Source organism: Ambystoma mexicanum, chromosome 3q, assembly GCF_040938575.1.
Source record: "Ambystoma mexicanum isolate Mex_15411 chromosome 3q, UKY_AmexF1_1, whole genome shotgun sequence".
Taxonomy (NCBI): Eukaryota; Metazoa; Chordata; class Amphibia; order Caudata; family Ambystomatidae; genus Ambystoma; species Ambystoma mexicanum.
Window position 1 is genome coordinate 604,548,785 of NC_090926.1, and position 19,939 is coordinate 604,568,723.

A 19,939-nucleotide genomic window follows, 5' to 3' on the forward strand; every position below is an offset into this window, starting at 1 on the left:
CCCTTGCTGCCTGCTTCCTCAACCCTTCCCCTTTCTCTACTCTGTACCCTTATTCCTCACTATGATTGACTCGTTGCACTCCAGGAAGCTCTTCCTAACTGGTAGAGCTATGGCAGCTTTGCCTGGGCAGCCACGGGCTAAGGGCCACAAGACGAAGGGCAGCTCCCGCCTGATCAGCTCCACTCCACGTTTGCCCATGTTCGCCATGGATGCCCTGATACAGACTAGCTACAGTGACTGATCAGGTAAGTGTGGTGTGACAGGGGAGTACAGCCATCACTGTACTCCAGTAAAACCCCACCACTCTTACTACCTAATACCATATGCATATAAACATCTATCTTATTTATGTAACTGGTATTCATCGTACATCCAAAATTGAATGTTTCTTCAGTGTATTACCATTAATGTTCCATGGTTTAAACCTAGGTGGTTTTCAACTGCTGAGCCAAGGTTGAAATCTGAGTGTCACTACATAACTGCCTGAAAATGAATACCAGGTGCTGTTTCCAGTGCTGTGCAAAACTTAAATCTAGGTGTACTCCATTGCTGGGCTAAAGCTAAAACTGAGTCTTTTCCATTGATGTGCCAAGATTGAATCTAGGTGCTTGCTCGTTGCTCTACCAAAGTCAACTCTAGGTGGTTCGCAGCTACTGCACCCAAGTTGAATCTGAGTGTTTTTCATTGCTGTGCCAAAGTTAAATCTGAATGGTTTTCAACTGATGCACCCAAGTTGAATCAGAATGTTTTCCGTTGCTGTGCCAAAGGTAAATATGAGAGTGCTTTCCTTTGCTGTGCCAAAGTAAAATCTCGATGTTTTCACATTGCTCTACCAAAGTTACTGATTCTCATTGCCCTATCACAGTTAAATCTAAGTGGTTTTCAAGGGTTTTACCTTAGTTGAATCTGTGTGTTTTGTCATTGCTGTGCCAAAGTTGATTCGAGGTGATTTTAGTTTTCACTCCTCCCCCTGCCATGCCAGCCCCAAGTGTACCACACCCTACCCGACTCCTGCGCCCTCCCCTCAATTCTCTGCCCTCTCTCAGCAGCCCCCGAATCCCCTTTGCAGCCAACATTTCACCATTTAAAAAGGTGACTCACGGAGCTCAGTGGTTTGCCACTCTCCAGAACTCCTTCAGTACTCATCAACCCCCACCTCACACAACGTACCCCACCCTTCCACCTTCACCCCCTACCGCGACGCTCCCCGCACCCCCACTAGTGCAAGATTCTCCCTATCGCTAACCATTTTATCGCAGCTGCAAGAATTGACAGAAGAAGCCAATACCTGATCGGGCGCACATTCAACAAATCACCACCGAATCTGCTAGGTACATATAATTCACCACTCTGGTGGACATTGGCCGCAGGCATGGCTATCTGCAGACATCAGAATACAGCAGCGACTAAGAAAAATGTGGTTGTGCTGGTCACATAATTCTCCACCTACTTACACCAGACTTTGCCTCAACATCTCTGACATCAGTATGCAGCGAAGACCTATGACAAATTCGGGCACGCTGAACACATAGCGAGTCTCTAACATGCACACTATCTCCTGACCCCCTCAGCACCCATCCACATGCCTGATCTTCGTCTGTCACTTCTACCGGAGACTGGAATGTCCTGCTAATCTTTATTGTAGCCAAATGAATACATACATTCTATTTCCTACTCTGTGATCCCCAACACTCTGGACGCCGGTCCACTGAGGGCGGTCTGACTACCTGCGCTTTGAGACAATAATAATGGTAAAAGGAGCTATATAAATGACACGTACAATGCAATACAACACAAACATCTTTAGTAATGCGAGCATTACAAAAATTGGATTTTCCAACGTTATTATAAAGACTGAAGGAAAATGCATTGTGTGGTCCCCTGTTGGTAGTCATTGTTCCCAACATCATGTACCTCTATGCATCCCCATGCTTTCTAATCACCCACCTTTTGCATCTTTTAAGGCAGGGCTCTGCAACCTGTGGCTCACCAAATGTTTTGGACTACAACTCCCATGATGTTTCGCCATTGCCAATGCTGGGTAGGGTTGATGGGAATTGTTGTCCAAAACAGATGGAGAGACACAGGTTGCAGACCCGTTTTTAAGGGATATGCCAAAGACCATAGACCCACCTCATAACCCACACCCGGTTGAGCCTTCCTCAATCTAACATGTTGGTAAGTTTTCCATCGCTGGGAGCAGCTCAACACGACAGGAGCATAGGTGCATGGTGACTCAGGAATGGGCTATATGCCCAAAGAGGTCCATTGAAATACACTGAAACAAAGGCGTGCTTGGCAGTTTTCTCGGAAAGCTACGACACCCGCTCCATCTCTGCACATTATGTGTTAGTCGCATGAGGAGATCTCTACGCACAAACATTCCCACACAGAGTACTGTTACAGTTCCCATTTAGTGCATAATAAATGCGATAGCAACCGCCTGTGCTGCAGCAGAATCTTGAGTCGCTGGTGCTTTCCTTAAGGGACACGTTGGTCGTATCCCTCATCTAGTAAGGGGGTGCTTTATTATTTTATTAAAGTCCTGCGTAGCTAGCAGACAATGTTTCAACATATGTTCTCCTGTGCCCCGCGCTGTATTTGGCGTATGTCCCTGGAACGCTCTCCTTAATATACTCTTTGGAAAAGGCTTTCCTTGGTGAATTGGTCTTTGCTGCTCATTCACCACCACGTGCCCGAGGGAGGTCGAGGCAAGTCATACAGTATCATTTGTATTCCCTGTAAATGTAATCGTTTCCCCCTTTCTGGCCGTTATACGTTTTGAAGCAGATAATCATCAAACAGAACGTTTGAAAGGGGATCCCCGGAGAGGCTGAAGTAACACTTTCCGATTATCTCATCCAATTCCGTTGCAAATGCATTGCTGGTAAACTACTTGTGTAAGGCGTTGTAGCAAAGTGAGTAACCAGGTCTTAGGGCAATCACCTGACACAGGCGCGTGAATAGAGGACAGCGAGACATGAGCAATGTGCAAGTTATTTCCTTTCAATTGCTTTTCTTCTTAAGCACGTGTTATCCCCCGGAGGTCAGCAGGTTGTCATCAGTCGTCTATAAATCATTGTATGCAGCCGGTGTGACAAACACGCACACCCACGTGCTCTCTCTCTCTCTCTCTCACTCTCTCACTCTCTCTCTCAACCACATTTGGCAAACTTATCAAGTTAACCTCTCTGATACTGAAATCGATTGATCCCTCCTAGTTCTACGGATATCAATTTTAAATCAGCGTTGCTCAGTCTCACTGTGAACTCCTTCCAGGAGTTGCACCCCGGCAACTTTGCCAAGCTGAGGTGTGGCCAGGGCAGTGCATTCTCAGCCCCTTAACACTGAATAGCGATGTTTTCCAAGGGTGTGTGAAGACCCTGCTTCTATTCTCACACCAATACACCAATTCTTTGGAAAACATCCCATCCATGCCCATGGGGGTTTGATAAGGACCAAGGGGTAATGTTGCCAAAGGAAATCTGGCCAAGGCCTAAGGTAATCGCCAAAGTGTGGTACCCTATAGACATCAGACTATATCCAGTGCTTTCATTGAAGAATATTCACTATGCACATTTCTTTCCATTGTATACTATTAATCTCCAGAAAATAGCCTACAATATATAACTGGAGAAAAATGTACAGATAGTACGTTTTCGAAAAATTATAATGTTTTTTGGGGGCTAGGAGGTTGGGATTAAAGGCTAATAAAGTGACCAAGGTTCCCACCCTCCCTAAAGTGTGCTGAAAAAATGAGTGGTAAAAGCACATCAAATCCATCAGAACATGTATCACTCTGAAGTGTGACTAATTTGATGTGTGGGCTGCGCATCTGCAAGAGAAACTGACTTAAAATTGTGTGTATGGACCCCAAGAAGGTGCTTATTTTTACAAACTAGGTGTATGTAAGATGTATGCGTCCATGCAGTTTGCAGAGTGCATGCAGAGTGTTCGTGTGTTCCTAACATCTTCAGAGTGTGAGAAGTGTTGTCAGTGTTGACTGGGAGGACGGGGAGGATTGGGACTATACGAACAGTGATCCCAAGTTGCGGGCAACCGTATCTTCCTCCTCGGATTCGAGATGCTTCTTCCCGATGCATCGCATGAGTCTGCAAACGAAAGTGCAGGTGAGTGAAAACCTGACAAAGTTCGACAAATTTCCAAAACGGTTGTCCCCACATTCTTTTTTACCATATGGGAGTTCCCATCAGACTGTTGGGATTGAATGCAGTGGTCTTAGTAATGCTTTGTAAGCTTTGAAAGCAAAAAGAAAAATAGGACAGAGGTCGATATCTCTAGATGCTCCCCTGCCTTCTGATCAAGCAAACTCTATCACTACAATACATGCTAAATCTGAGGATCGGGGAACTGCCATCCCATGTCTTCAGCATGACCTGACCGACGCAGAGATTCTGCAGAGTGAACTTGCTTCTCCCTTGAAGGTTTCAAACATCGAATCCCAGCCTATGTCACCTCCAAATATGAAATTAGAGCTGGGGCCAGCAGCCACCTTGCTAAACAGTGACAACATTGTATTAAGCGACTGTTTGAACTCGGTGGACGTTACAACCGATGGGTGAGAGAGAGAATACAACAGAAGGTGTAAAGGATAAACCAAACGATCTGCTGTCATTGGGAAAAGTCCTGTCATTGGCCGTTGCAACAAACTACCAACGCAATATGTTCAACTCTACCTCAACCTTGATGGATCTTAATAGCCCAGATACTATCCAGTCGCAGCATCCGCACTTAATTTCTGTAGGCATTGAACCGCTGAATGAAAGAAACACTCCAACCCCTCAATCGCTTTGATGCATGGCGTCTCATAACTGCTAAAGTAAACTCTCGAACAGAGGACGATGGCTCAATAGACACAGCAAATCCTACTATCGTCCCACACCACTGCATTACTTTTTGAACAGAGACGAGGGCTCTGGTCTATTGAAGAGAAGCCCTTTGGATCTATTTATCAAGATCCCCAGAGAAAAGTCTGCCTTTCTCCCTAACCAGACTGCAGACTTAAAATCGGAAGCAGACTCCTCTGCATTTGACTTACACTGTACGATGAAGTCTCCTTGAATCCCTTTTTAAAGCTTTATGAGACTATCAAAAAGAATGCAAAGGATCAAGCAACATTACTAGCTCTAATCCACTCAAAGATCGTTTACATTGAATCCTTTATCAGCTCACTACAAACTCAAGTAGACCAGGAGGCGGAATGTTCCAAGACGATTCAATGTAAAATGCAGGATGCCCTGAATCTTGAGCAAGCAGACAATAAATACCTTTTGAGTTTAGTTTCTGACCTACTGCAATTGAAACCGCTGCTCTAAAACCAAAACTCATGTCTACCTTCTAACCAAGGCTCAATTTTTGAGTGTAATGGAGAGGATAATTCTTCCGACAACATAACTTATGGAAATAGTTTGCTTATTGAAAAAAAAGAGCCGAACAGCCACTGTTGTAGCTAATACTGAAGAAAGAGGATCTTGTCTGTTTGGGAGAGGCAGCTCTGAAATAGTGTAGTGGGCTCCCAGCCTCGACCAAACTTGACCTATTGTCTGAAAAACCTGCTACTGTGAAAAAGAATCAACGGGCCTAAAACCAGAAACGACTTCTTGCTTGTCAGCTAATGCTGACTCATTACATTTGCCAATCTTTCAACAAAGGGAGAAGAGGAAACTTGCGAGAAAGACAATTGAAACAAAGCCTCAGAAACAAAAAACGAAGAAAACCTCCCTTTTCAAATCTCAGAGCCCTCCGATTTGAAGGCCTCCTCCTAATTGCGAAAAGAAGACAGGAAACACTCAGTAAAAACACAAAGAGAGAGCTCAATAACTGAGAGAGTCCATATGGTGGCTATCAATGCCGAATGTTTAAACTGCTCTACATATTCATTAGAAGCAGAGGAGATGCCGTCAAACGAGATGAACCCTACTCGAAATTCTTCCTTACTGCCAACTCGATTGTCCTTTGCTCCTCGATTTGTGCAACTTGCACCAGCAACCATTGATGTGACTAAGCCCACCAACCATGGCACTATTATGGCACTTAATCCGAGGACCTCCCAAAGTTCAACTCTTCATCTCTGTTGCTACTCTTGGCTCATTCTTACTACCCCTGTGGTAATTGGCTTACAGTTTGCCACTTTTGTTATTCTTAATGCCATATTTTGCTTTCCTAATGGATAGTGCCATGTTATTATCAGTCAAAAACAAATTCAACTTGAATTTGGCACTACTCAACTGCTCAGGAAACTCTGGTTTTACAACATGCTGCAAACTCCTTCTCTAACAAGCAAGTGCTCTTTTGTTGAGAGTTCCTCATGATCTTCTGTTCTTTTGCCGGGAGTGTGTGATATGAGAAGCTGTCGTAACAACACTGTATGTGCATTCGACACACCACACAATTAATATCTCCATTCTTGCTAGTAAACCTGCAATTTGTGAAAATAGCCGTGGATTTTCTTTGATTTCATCATGTTATAGCAAGGCTGGGGCCAGCATCCATCTGTTGGGCTTAAGGTAAGGAATATTCGCGTCAACGTTTGCATTCACAGGGACATCGTCTACTATTGCAATCATGTTTGCTTCCTGTGGCAGAATGAAGAGGTCAAACTGGGATCGGCAAAAATGTAATTGATTCTCAGCTGAGAATCATGTGGATTATAGAGGCCATATTATACACTCAAGGTCCCTGTTGTGTAAAATGCACCCGGAATTGGGGAGAGCGAGATTGAGGGAAAGTGAGAGGACAGCATCATGTCCAGCATGGTTTTGCAGCTCTGAGTCTTGCTCAGGCAGCAAGTGGATTTAATATTCAAGTGTACGTCAGAAAGTATGTGAAATTCAAACCCTAGGATCAAACAGTTTTTGGCCTATTTATATTCTAGTATGTGTACACTTGACCAGACCCCTTGATCGTCACGGTATATCCATTTGTAGCATTCAAAGTACATCTATGCAACCAACACATTAGCCTCTGCCCACCTATATCTTTAACACTTTACAGGATCAATTCTTTCTAATCAAAATGGCCACTCCAAGCTTCCCGCCCAACAAGGGAGCAAAAATGCTGTTGGCCACACAATCTGTTTTTAACTAATTTGATTCAGATTAATTAAAACTGTTTGCGGTAAAAGAGCAATGTCACATTCCTGGGAGCCAATACCTTACATTATTTGTGTGGTGTGGCCTTGAACATTACACAATGTAAAAACCCTAGTCCTGGTCTCCTACCGGAATTGTCTATCATTCACGAAAGCCTGAGAGAGGGGTACATTGCTGGTTAATTCAAATTGTTACAAAACCATCCATTGCTACCAAACTGCCAGACCACATGTACATGAGAAACTATACGTAGTTGTGATAGATGTGTGCAGAGCAAGTAGCACTGTGAAACCTTAATGATCTGAGAAACATGTGAGGAAGGAAACGGAAGAAAGCTAATTATTCAGCAAACATCATCATGAGAGACCACGAGATGGTGGGGATCGTAACCCACCACTGGGGGCAGTGAACCGCCCAGGCTTGCATAATTATATATTGTACTTCATGCCAGAGAGGACAACATGAACACATCACTGAAGCACTGAAAGGGAGATGCATCCTTGGTACATCAGGATATTGACAACAAAACAATCTTTCAGGGCATACTGTAAAGACGGAGGAGGGTATCTCTACTCCTGCCCTCTCTATGGCAGAGTAAAAGCACAGAGCACCCCAGCCAAGATTCTCTATATGGTAGAATGGATGAGCAACCGAGGCTTAAGCTCTCATGAGGGCATGAGGGCTAGTTCTTAAGGACAGTGTAGTCCCCAACCCCCCACAAGGAATGCCCACACACTATGTTATGTGCTAACACAGTTCTTTATATATAAATAAGGTTCAAGAAATATACATCAATTAATAACACACTTTGTACTCTGGCAATTCTAATATGGCAAATATACACAATGTCTATATGGTACCACACTTAGCTATTGACTAATTTAAAATGTATCAACTGCTGACAGTTATACTGGCATACAAATCATACAGCAATGGGTAACAACATAGATCATAGGAAGGAAGGCAAGTTCGTTTAAACAATGTCAGTATGCTGTACCCCACTATCTAGAGGCAGTCCTGAGTGAGGATCCCCCCATCTAGTCTTGTTTCCTGGTAAAAATGTTCAACTGCCCCAAAGTACCTAAGTTAGAAGAGTTTCTTTGACGGTTCATCGACGGATCCCTCGACAATGGACTTCCTTTAAAGCAGGAGCCACAGGGCGTTGAGATTCCTTGCATCTTGACTGCAGCTTTGACCTTTGCTGTGCTCTTTGATGATCGATTGTGGAAGTCCTGTAAAGATGAGACATGCAGTCCACCTCGGTGCAAAGAGTTTGGTGTCGCAAAAAAGACTTGGTGATGAACGTAGGCACAGCAGCGGGTGTCGGGTGTCGGATAGCTTTGGCGATTGGGACTCGACCGCGGGCTGGACTTCCGATCTTCACTACGTGAGCCTCTTTGTGGACTTCGGGGGGTGGGAAACCCACCGACAGACTTTCCCCGATCATCGACGACATTGACTTTCTCTGACAGGACAATGCAGTCAACGGTGATGCCAAGGGAGCCCTTCGTTCAATGTTCTCAGGCAAAGTGGAGCATTGAGGCTCCGGTCTTTGAGCAGCACAGAGTCAAGTGGTCCCCAGTTTCTGGGCAACTCGACTTGACTAGCTTCCAACGGTTATGGAAATCCTCCGAACCCCGGTCAACGGCAATGGACTTCGATGGCCTCCATGTCCTGGTGCTTTACTTCAAGATTCTCGGTGGAGCCCTTCTCCGGGTGACAGCCTTTCGGGACTGGCTTCCAGGGTGCCTCGATGAAGATCAGCTTCTGCACAATGTTCCCTCATAGCTCAGGGAAAGGTCTCCTAGGCAGGTCCTCTCGGATCAGTCTTTGACAGACTCGACAGCTTTTAGATTGGGTAAAAGGAAAGCAGTAGCAATTCTTCTTCCAACTGGGCTTCAAGGATAAGAAGCTTCAAGTTTCAAATTCAGCTTCTGAACAAATTGGGAAGTTAGAGGTCCCCAAATATACACATCTGTCCCTCATTCACTCTGCTGAGCCAAGCTCAGTCAGCCAATCAACAAGGGCATTCATGCAGGCAGTCAATCAGGCTCACAGTGCATTCAGGCCATTCACTTCCACCCAGACACCCATAACAAGGAATGTGTATTGGGGCAAGCACTCAGCCTTTCAGCACACCACACTGCATTCATGTCAGTTTGAGGCAGGGCTGTCTCATTATTTGGGTCACACAGAAACCAGACAGTCGTAACAAAGAATGCATATTGGTCACAACCTCTATTCACACAGGTCCCAGATCCCACCCCAATGGTGTACCCACAACATACAGTTACTGGGAAGGCTCCAGCCAGTCTGGCCTGGACTTCCCCACAATACCATATATGGTTCTTCTACCCACCAGCCAGTCAGGAGAAGGGACAGGGCTTCCCATGACCTTTGGTAAGCAAGGTTACAGGCAATAAAACCATGGTGCCACAGGGGCCATCTTGCCTTCTATCAGGAATCAACTGATTCCTATGGCAGGGCCAGGCTATTCCAAAATGGAGGATACTCAGAGCACCTGTCACATTCAGCATGGAGCTGCCACCAGCCCATACCGTGCTCTTTGGGCCACACACAGGTGCCCAAAAACATACACTAGGGGTACAGGGTTGAACCCCAGATATGGGCGCCATAAGGGTATACCAAGAGTCTCTGTTCACCACAACCAAAAAGAGAAAGAGCTGCACTGCCGGGAGACCCAACAGGACTCATGTGCAGAAAACAACACAGAACACACATGATAAGGGAGTACAGGACACGGTCATGGAGGCCATGTCCCTCCATTGCATTTCCAGCATCACACATACCCATCCCCTTCAGACCATAATTTGTAACATAATTTGTAAAAGTGAATCAAGAAAGACTGTTAATAACAAAATCATCCTTGGTGTCAAAGCGGCATGTGGTTTTCAAGACCGAAGAAGAGTGTTCCATCACCCCCAATTCCTTTGGAGGTCCTATCTCCATTCAATGTTCATCCTTACAAGGCTAAATACGCATATGTTATTCCTGTGGCATCTGTTCTCAGTACTATGAATCTTCGGGCAAAGTATGAGCACCTCCTCCTCCAATATTTTGATCTCCTCACTTCATTATCTCATCTTTCCACTCGAGCTCCCATTCTATAGATTAAAATACATGATAGCCCCCTTAATGTCTCTAATGTCGTCCGGGAAGCAGTTTGAGTGTGCTCAACTCACCATCTCAGGGAGGGTTGGGATGCCACCCTTGTTGGAGAATGTGGTGCCACTTCCACTTAGAACCAACTCCCAAGAGGGCCAAGCTGTCTTTGTGGTGGTCTTGGGTTTCACCACTGCTGTATGCAAGATTGTAGAGGCACAGCAAGTGCAGACAGTGGTTCAACCTTGTGCAAAGCATGTGCTGGCGACACACTCAGTATCAGTGAGCCCAGTGTCCTGTCAGTACAGATTAAATTATTAACTCCACCACAGTATCTGGCTAGGGAAAAACACAACTACTGTTAAAGCAGACCTCTTGAGATCTTTGAAGAGCAGTGCTCTGGATGCACCAAGCCATAGCACCACATCTACCTCTGTCTTGCCCCAAGCCGAGCTCACACGCAGTCATGTGCAGGGGCCTTCTGCCCCAATATTTGCATTGCTTGTACAGAGCAGTGTTTGAAAGACACACAGTGATTAACTTAATTGTTGGTGGGCATCATTATGAGGTCACAGACCACGTCTAGACCTGGTGCTATACATTATGTTGGGTCCGTAGCATGGCACCTCTCTGTCTGTGTCTGTCACAACATGGTGGCAAATGCTCCAGCCACATGAGGGTTGCACAAGTGCCATGGGATGACGTTACCAGCTCAATTATACGTGCTTGTAAATGCTTCACATAGCTCTCACTGTTCGCCTGCCGAGACAGGAGGCAGGCTACATTATTGGCACCCACACCTGGGCAGGCATGTACCTGCAGTCCTGGCCAACAGCCAGGGCCCTCTCAATTACTGACATTTGAAGTGTGATCAGTCTTAAATTCTCCCACACTGGTCATTACAGCACTCCTGCTCGCTGCAGCTATTTATGGAAGTGTTCCGATAATCTTCTCTGTGAGGTTCTTTTGGTGGATTTAGGGCACACAGTCAGAGCATCATCGGGAAAGCTGCTGCTCTCTGCTCCATGCCCCAAATGTGTCGTTTTAAAATGTGTGGCAACGTTTTTGAAATTCCTGTCAAAATGTAATATTTTGACCAATAGCCAAATCGTTTAACCCCTTAAGTGACATTTGCATGGAGTTGCATAATAGCCTAGTCTTGAGGACATATGACAATTTCATTATATTTAGTAGCTGCATATTCATATGGTAAGCATGCATTTTTAGGTTTCTCTATTATATTTGCCACATAATTCTGAAGTCAATGCCACTATCCCTGGGTGGGTCTGATTAACAATTGTAGAAAATAAATCTGTTGATGTGTTTTCGCCTATCAGCAATAAACTGCCATTCCAAATCTATGCTTCCAAAATGTAGTCTTGAGGCTCGCGATCTGCGTTTCATGATGCTGAAGAAAATGACGACCACCTTGCAGCTGGCCTGATCCTATTGCTCCCGCAATGGATGATGCTCTGGAACTGCGCCACTCTTGTCTTGGAGGTGCAGGGGTTGTTTGATCACAAATGCATAGTTATATTAACTACCTTCTTCAAATCATGTTCCTCGTGCAGAATTCAGATTCCGCCCCGCAACCTAACTCAACAGAGGGGATGGCCCAATGGTCACGACTTGCACCTTCGCCTCTATTGTCAATTCCAAACATTTCAAACATTACTCATGATACCTGTGACGTCCCAGTGCCACTATCGCGCATGCGTGGGCCTCGTTCTCGGCCAAGCATGCGTGGTTGGAATAAAGAGCGCCCGTGCGGCAGTTCGCGCCGGGACGCGTAACTACCAACAGCGCGTCCCGTGTCTTCTTGTGCCGTGTGCGTATGAGTGGCCGCATGACTGTCTGGGAGTTCCCCGAGGCACGGGGCACACCATAACAACTGGCGACGAGGGGAACGATCGCCACGGCAACGTCGTGCATGTACGCACTGCGGCCGCGAGAGAGAGTGTCGGAGCGAGACACGGAGCCGACACGGATGATCCCGTGATACACGTACAGCGGTTGCGGCCTGCACAGGTGCTCGTGCGCCGCTGTACGGTTTGGTTACATTAAATTTTTGGAACTTTGGTTGTCCCCCAGCACCCGGGGACGATTTTTTCGTCTTTATTCTGGAACGCGGACGCCTCCAGGAAAAGAGACCCTAGAAGAGACACAGTGGGCGACCATCTGGCAGCAGCCTCAAGAACCCCAAGTAAGGTTTGCGGCCTCTACACCACCAGGAGGTGCGTGTGCGACCTGAAAACATGGCGGAAAGCGAGGGGGAGGAAGGAACGGCGGCAGGTACAGTCAGGCCGCAACAAGGGTCTCTGCTACCGATGCAAGAGTTTGATGTGTCTGGCCCCCCATCCAAACTGGGGCCGAGGTGGCTGCTATGGATTAAGAAACTCGAGATGTACTTTACAGCAACTGGCATCACTGATGATAATGCGAAGAGGGCCACGCTGCTATACTCTGCGGGGCTGGATGTTCTACGTATTTTCGAATCTTGCAATCTGCAGGTGGTGACGTACAATACTGTCAAAACTGCGCTGGAAAACCACTTCATTCCCCTCGCGAATGTTGACTACGAGAGGTTTCTGTTTTGTGGCGAGAAGCAGAGAGAAGGTGAATCCCTTGATCAGTTCTGCGCCAGGTTGAGGTCGATGGCCACCACGTGTCGGTGGGATAACGATGAGCTAATGATACGGAACCAGCTCATCCAAGGCTGTAACTCCGGAAAATTAAGAAGGCAAGTGCTAAGGGAACCGGGGTGGACTCTGCTGCAGATCCTGGACAGCGGCAGGATATATGAACTGGCGGATGTGAGAGCAGCCGAGATGGATGCTGCAAGGCATCCAAGCACGTCTGAGGAGGCATTTGCCATAACCAAATGGCCCGGAATAAAGGACAAGTGGGGGCAGAGAAGGCAAGAGACTCGTTCTCCCGAGTCGGGTGCGATGTGTCAGGCGTGTGGGTACGACCTACCCCATGCAGAAGAATGCCCAGCGGTGTCGAGGTAGTGCGGCCGGTGTGGCAAGTCAGGGCACTACGCTCGGATGTGTCGTGCTCCGGCTCCCATTCCGGTGCCGAGAGGCCCTGCAAGAAGTGGTAGCAGTGGGCCCAGAAGACAAAGGAGCATTGCGGCACTTGAACATGAAATACAGCGGCTGCAGCTGGCCGAAGAGGAGGAGGAGGACGAAGAAGAGGTATTATTCATCTCAAACCTAGCATCTGTGGCCAAGAAGAAGAGACAGCCCAAATGCATGGTGAACATTCAGGGTGTGCCGACACAGGTCCTGATCGATACTGGCGCATCAGTATGTGTGCTGGCTGAGGACCATTATCAGAAGTTACCAGGGCCTCCCCCACTGGACAGTTCGGCAGCAAAGATATTCACCTTTGGTGGAGATGCCCCACTACCCATCAAAGGGGTGTTCATCACGCCAGTCGAAAAGGGTGACAGGATCATCAGAGCGCGATTCTTTGTCACAGACGTGAGTCCCCATTCGTTGCTCAGCTGTGCTGCATCTGAAGCTCTTGACTTGGTACATTTTGCTCGGGAGGTGTATCAAGTGGACATTGTGAGTTTACTCGACAAATATGCGGACATGTTCGAAGGGGTCGGGAAGTTGAAAGCGCCCCCGATAAGGCTGCACATCGACGACACCATCAGACCAGTTGCCCTCAAACACAGGAGGATCCCGTTTCATCTCCGGGAAAAGGTGGAGGAAGAACTGAGGTCGCTCATCAGCATGGATATCATTGAAAGGGTGGAGGGACCCACACCTTGGGTATCGCCTATAGTGGTCGCTCCCAAACCGAAGCAGCCAGGAGCGGTAAGGATCTGTGTGGATATGCGCCTCCCCAACGCCGCGATTAAGAGGGAGAGACACTTAACACCGACACTTGATGACATCGTGGGGGAACTCCAGGGGGCACGGGTGTTCTCAAAGCTGGATCTACGGGCCGGCTATCACCAGTTGGAACTTCATCCGGACTCCCGATTCATTACAACCTTCACCACCCACGAAGGCCTCTACCAATTTAAGCGCCTGAGTTTTGGCATCTCGTCGGCGGCTGAAGTTTTTCAGAACACCATAAGGGGGGCACTGGCCTGCTTACAAGGCGTGATTAACATGAGCGATGACATTTTAGTGTTCGCAGACTCTGAGACGGAGCACCTGAGAAGGTTGGAGGGTACTCTAAGGAGATTGAAAGAACTGGGTCTCACTTTACATCGCCAAAAATGCGAATTTTTTAAAGACCGGATAGGATTCTTCGGTTTCATCTTTCAGGCTGCCGGCGTGTCACCAGACCCGGCAAAGGTCAGAGACATAAAGGAGGCAGCAGCGCCACAATCCCCCACGGAGGTAAGGAGCTTCCTAGGAATGGTGACTTATTGTGGGAGGTTCATCAGGGGACTAGCGTCGATGGCGGAGCCTCTCAGGGCTCTGACGAGGAATGACGCGGTATGGAAATGGGAATCCCGAGAACAAGAGGCATTTCAGGCCCTCAAGAATGCTCTATCAGACACAGACACCATGGCATACTTCAACCCGGCTGTGGAGTCAGAAGTGGTGGTGGATGCTAGCCCCGTGGGTGTAGGGGCGGTGTTACTGCAACCAGATGAGCGGGGCGAGATGAGACCCATTGCCTACACCAGCAAAGCGCTCTCCAGTACAGAGATGAGATATTCCCAGATCGAAAGGGAAGCGCTGGCCATCCTATGGGGCTGTCGGCATTTCCGCGTGTACATTTTGGGCAAGCCAGTTGTGGTAGTCACCGACCACAAGCCTTTGCTGCCAATACTGGCGGGTGCATCATCGAAGCCGCCGCCCCGAATCGAGAGGTGGATGCTGGCCCTAATGGAATATGGGGTAAAGCTGGTGTATCGGCCGGGGACCAACAACCCCGCAGACTATTTGTCGCGTCACCCTCACAAAGAGGACACAGAAGTGGGCAGTGAGGAAGCGGACTGCAAGGGTCTGCTGTGTCAAGTAGTAGAAAATGCGCTTCCCATGGCGCTCTCGAGGCTCACCGTAGCGACGGAGTCCTCCAATGACGAAGTCTTCCGCATCATCAAAGCAGCGGTAAGGAGCGGGGACTGGAGGGAAGTGCTACGGAACAATTCAAGGCGCCAGGAGGAAGCACAGAAAGATTTGCAAGCGCTCTGGAGGGTGAGAGACGAGTTGTCGATTTCCAAGGATGGACTGCTTCTCAGGGGGCAGCAGATCGTCATTCCGAGGGAACTGAGGTTGCGGGTGCTGGAGCTGGCGCACATTGGACACCAGGGCGTCGTCAAGACGAAAGCCAGGTTAAGGTCAAAGGTTTGGTTTCCTGATCTAGAGGGGAGCGTGGAAATCTTTGTGAAGAGGTGTCTGGCCTGCCAGGCAGCAACACCGGGTGACAAAGCGCCACCCATTAGCTCGATGGAGCACAGTGAGAAGCTGTGGGGCACGGTCCATGTGGACTTTGGGTCGACAGGTCGGGGACGGTACTTTTTGGTGAGTTCACCACGGCGGCATTGGACAAAATGTTTGCGGCACACGGATTTCCGGAGATCATCTGCTCGGACAATGGGCCACCGTTCACCGGCAGCCAGTTTGCGCAGTATCTACGAGAAAGGGGGATAAAGCACAGAAGAGTCTCCCCGCTATGGCCGAGAGCCAATGGTGAAGCCGAAAGGATGATGAGCACGCTCAACAAGGTAACGCGGATCTCGGCCAGCAGGGGTGAGAATCTGGTCCAAAGAGTGGTGGAGTTCCTTCGGGTGTATCGATCAACACCCCATCAGTCCACAGGGGTTGCCCCAGCTGAGGCGCTCTTCGGGCGATGCCCGAAAGGGATGTTGCCAGAGATGGAGGACCGGAAGCCAGGGGTCATAGACAACGATAAAGTTCGTGAAGACAGAGCGGTGCGCAACCAGAAGGAGAGTGAACGCAGAGGACTACAAGAAAAAGAAGTAAGAGTTGGAGATGTCGTACTAGTCAAGAATAGACATCCGGAAGGAAAGTTATCCCTACCTTTTGAACCCCGCCCCTGGACAGTGACTCACGTTAAGGGCACGATGGTGACTGCAGCCAGCGAACGGGGTACAGTCACCCGAAATCGATCCTTTTTCAAGAAAGTGGATGTCCCGGATGAACCTCCGGTAGTGAACAACCCTTTGAGTCAGGAAGGAACATCGGAGGCCCAGGGCGGCGCCCCCTCATCGGATCCTGGACCCACAATGGAAGCGGGCCAAGTTTTGCCCACAGTCACATCGAGATATCCTGCGCGCGGGAGTCGGAGACTTCCGGCTCATCTGAAAGACTATGTCATGGACACCGCTGACTGAGCGAGGTGGGAGTGACGCTTGAGGTCACAGGTTTATCATCGTTGTGTTAATGTTATGTTCTACTATAAGGGGTATGCACCACAGTTTTGTTTTGTTCTGTTGTTGGAAAAAAGAAGGGATGTGACGTCCCAGTGCCACTATCGCGCATGCGTGGGCCTCGTTCTCGGCCACGCATGCGCGGTTGGAATAAAGAGCGCCCGTGCGGCAGTTCGCGCCGGGACGCGTAACTACCAACAGCGCGTCCCGTGTCTTCTTGTGCCGTGTGCGTATGAGTGGCCGCATGACTGTCTGGGAGTTCCCCGAGGCACGGGGCACTCCATAACAATACCCAGTGGACCTGTTATCACATTGGAAGACATATCTCTACTGCTTAAAGTTAAGTGTTGCCAGGGTTAGGCTTCATGCTTAGATCAGTGCCATCAAGGGCGTCCCTCAATTGAAACTGAACATGCTATTTCTACTGCATAAGTAACATACCGCTGATGAAAGATGGCTGCTTTCAAACTTTGAGAAGTTGTACGATTTGTTTCCAAGCTTTGCATATTCCTTATTGCCTCTCACGCCACCTTCTTTCCCGACCATAGTTAGTGATTAGTGAACCAGTGGAGTACATTTCCTGAAAATGTTGGGGGGGAGGGGGCATGACATCTGTTGAGAAGGTGCCCAAGTCAAATGAATGGGGACCCAATGGTGAACTATGAAAGTTGGGGGGACAAACACCCTGCCCCCCCCCTAAAATTACGCCCATGTAGTGAACTGAAGTGGATCTCTGTCTGCGTAGGTGCACTCTGTACAAAACAAATAAATAATAATTGTAAAACAAAACAAGACCAATGCTCGTAAAAGCAGGCACCCTATGTCTGTGGCCATTTCAGTACTGAATCGAAGTATACTAGTTCAGTTCTAAACCGATTCCAGCAGTATTGGACGATATAAGGTGCTGCTTACTGCTGAAATATTATTGACAACCCAGAGACCATCCCCCCACACCCACCCCAGGGTTAAAATCCTCCTCGCCGATAGTTTCCATTGTTGTGTCGTTCACACATGAACATCAGATTCAGCATTAGAAAAGGGAAGACTCTATATAATCTTGATTCCTTTTCCACAAAAGCATAGCAGTGTCAATCACTGAAAACTACCCAAAGGGCAATTCTTCTGTGGAGCCCTATAATTAAAGAACACAAAATACACTGGAAAACATGTGTGCACAAAATTGAACATTTTAATAAGGAGACATTGAAATGTGTTTGGCAAAGATAACACGGGATATGATAAGGGACGGTTGCCTTTGGCGAAATACACAACTGTTTCCGTAACAACACGGCATTCGTTCTCTTAAGTCCAGGTGTTGTCGACATTCCAAGACTTGTCCAAGGCCTGTTTAAACCAATTACAAAAGCTGTCTTGAAGTTTATCCGAGGGATCGCATATGTCATTAGGCCGCCTCCATGGTGCAGACCTTAAAATGCACATAGTGAGTGGACCTGTTAGGACGAAACGCCTTTAGAGTGGTGTGCTTACTCGGAAGACCTACAGCACCCATTGCAGCCATTGTAATAATGGGGGAGAAAGCACAAACCATTCCGAAGACCCAACACAAATAACAAGGATTGGTACTTTTCCACTGAGTAGAAGCCTTTTTTTTCTCTGAGTTGTGTAATTTATTGTTTGTATGCTATTTTAAAAAAAATCTAAATCAATGTATTTCTTTTTAAAACAGACTACACCTGAAGATCGCCAGCCATTGCGAACGGATGCCATTCAATTGTTGACTGACAACTCCATGGTGCATGGAAAGCCAGCTAATGTAAGTAACTAATGAAAAACACCTTGTTATTGTTATCCGTATTATTACAACATTTACTTAACGATGCTATCATTACCCACTTAACTGTACATGGTGACCAGCTCTCTCCCCAGTGACAGGTACAGCTGGTTTTCCACATAGAAAGGGTTCTGCCTTTTTAGCAAGCATCTAAAGGAAGAGAACTATTTTCTGTCCCAGACATGGACCTTCTCCGTCCTCTGGGTTCTGGAGGATGGTCTCGTTTAAGGCGTGTTCATGGGCATTGGGCATGGAACAATTTTGTGTAATGGGGGGTTGGGTATATTTTTTGCATCCTTGTGGAAGCTTGCAGAGCAAGTAATCTAGATCAAGTTGGCACATAAGGGGGCAATGATGAGGTGGACGCTCCATTGCGAGTTAGGGTTTGGTTTAGTTCCATGCAACTACTCTGGGATTATTGAAGTATTGCGTCTAGCGCTCTGCCATGGGTCTCGCTTACCTTGGAACAAAGATACCACTGACGCATCTACAGGAGCTCCGGGGCTCATTTAGCAGAGCAGCAATTGACTAACATAGCAAGTGTGAGTACTCCATAGTGTGTGAGTCCATGTGTGCAGCCACATGGTGATATCACGCCTACACAAATCATAGTAAGACTTTTCCTCTTCCATTGAGATAGCATGGGTGACCCTCCAAGAATATTCCTATATATCAGTTCATAAATTGTTACATTTTCTGCACAATATCCAACAAATGGGGTTTAGCCTTAACTTTCCAGGAATGTCTCATCATGAAAGAAAAATAAACCTGCATGATAAAACGCAGCTTGTTTGTGTGTCTAAAATGATAAGGCTACTGGAGGCAGACAAGTGTGACAAAGCATTCAAATCTGTGAATATACCAAAGCGATTGGATGCAACCCAAGTCCGTTTTACCTAGATGCTGTACTTTGCCAGGCTCAATCTGGGCTTTTATGAAAGCGTTGTGCAATAACACCCGGTACACATTACATAGAGCCTAATGATTGGTAGGCACTCTCTTACGAATCTTGGACATTCGGTTTGTTAGCAGCACATAAGCAACAAAACCCAGGTGCAAGGGACAACTGCCTTTCTTAGCTAATTAGCCGACCATCTCTCATCCGTTAAGTCCTAAGCCAAGGCTTCTTCTTTGTAGTTGTCCTTGCAGACAGTTCTCTTCCTCTGAACGTTAAAGGGAGTGGAGGCACATTGCTATCTTCGTCTGGAGCCTTATGAATATGCCTTGTTTTCTGGTCCTGAATCATGGGTGAGGAGACCACAATGTGATCAATGTTGTCCTTCTATTTAATGTTATTTGATTCAATTATATTTGGTGCTTTTACTCTCCTGAACCTCTGGAGACTTGTTTGCTGCATTTCTACATGTGCTTTCTGCATCTTTAATTCAGCCTCTCTTATGTGTTTACTGTCAGGATGGTAAGGTTTCTTTCTTCCTTTCTCACCTCCTTCATCCCTGAAGGAAAGTGTGACCAAATGGACAGTATTTTCTGTTGAACATTTGCGCTGGACATTTATTAATTTATTTTTGTCACAAAATAAATAAACCC

The 19,939-nt window shown here is 47.2% G+C and overlaps 1 protein-coding gene across 3 annotated transcripts in view; it reads left to right on the forward strand.

Moving 5' to 3' along the window:
* Positions 1-19,939, forward strand: part of MYH16 (myosin heavy chain 16) — a 1,358,245-nt gene that overhangs the window by 480,676 nt on the left and 857,630 nt on the right. For all 3 annotated transcript variants that reach the window (XM_069654472.1, XM_069654473.1, XM_069654475.1), the window contains one exon: positions 18,287-18,373. In XM_069654472.1, coding sequence (XP_069510573.1) covers positions 18,287-18,373 — 87 coding nt within the window. The remainder of the gene's footprint in view (positions 1-18,286; positions 18,374-19,939) is intronic.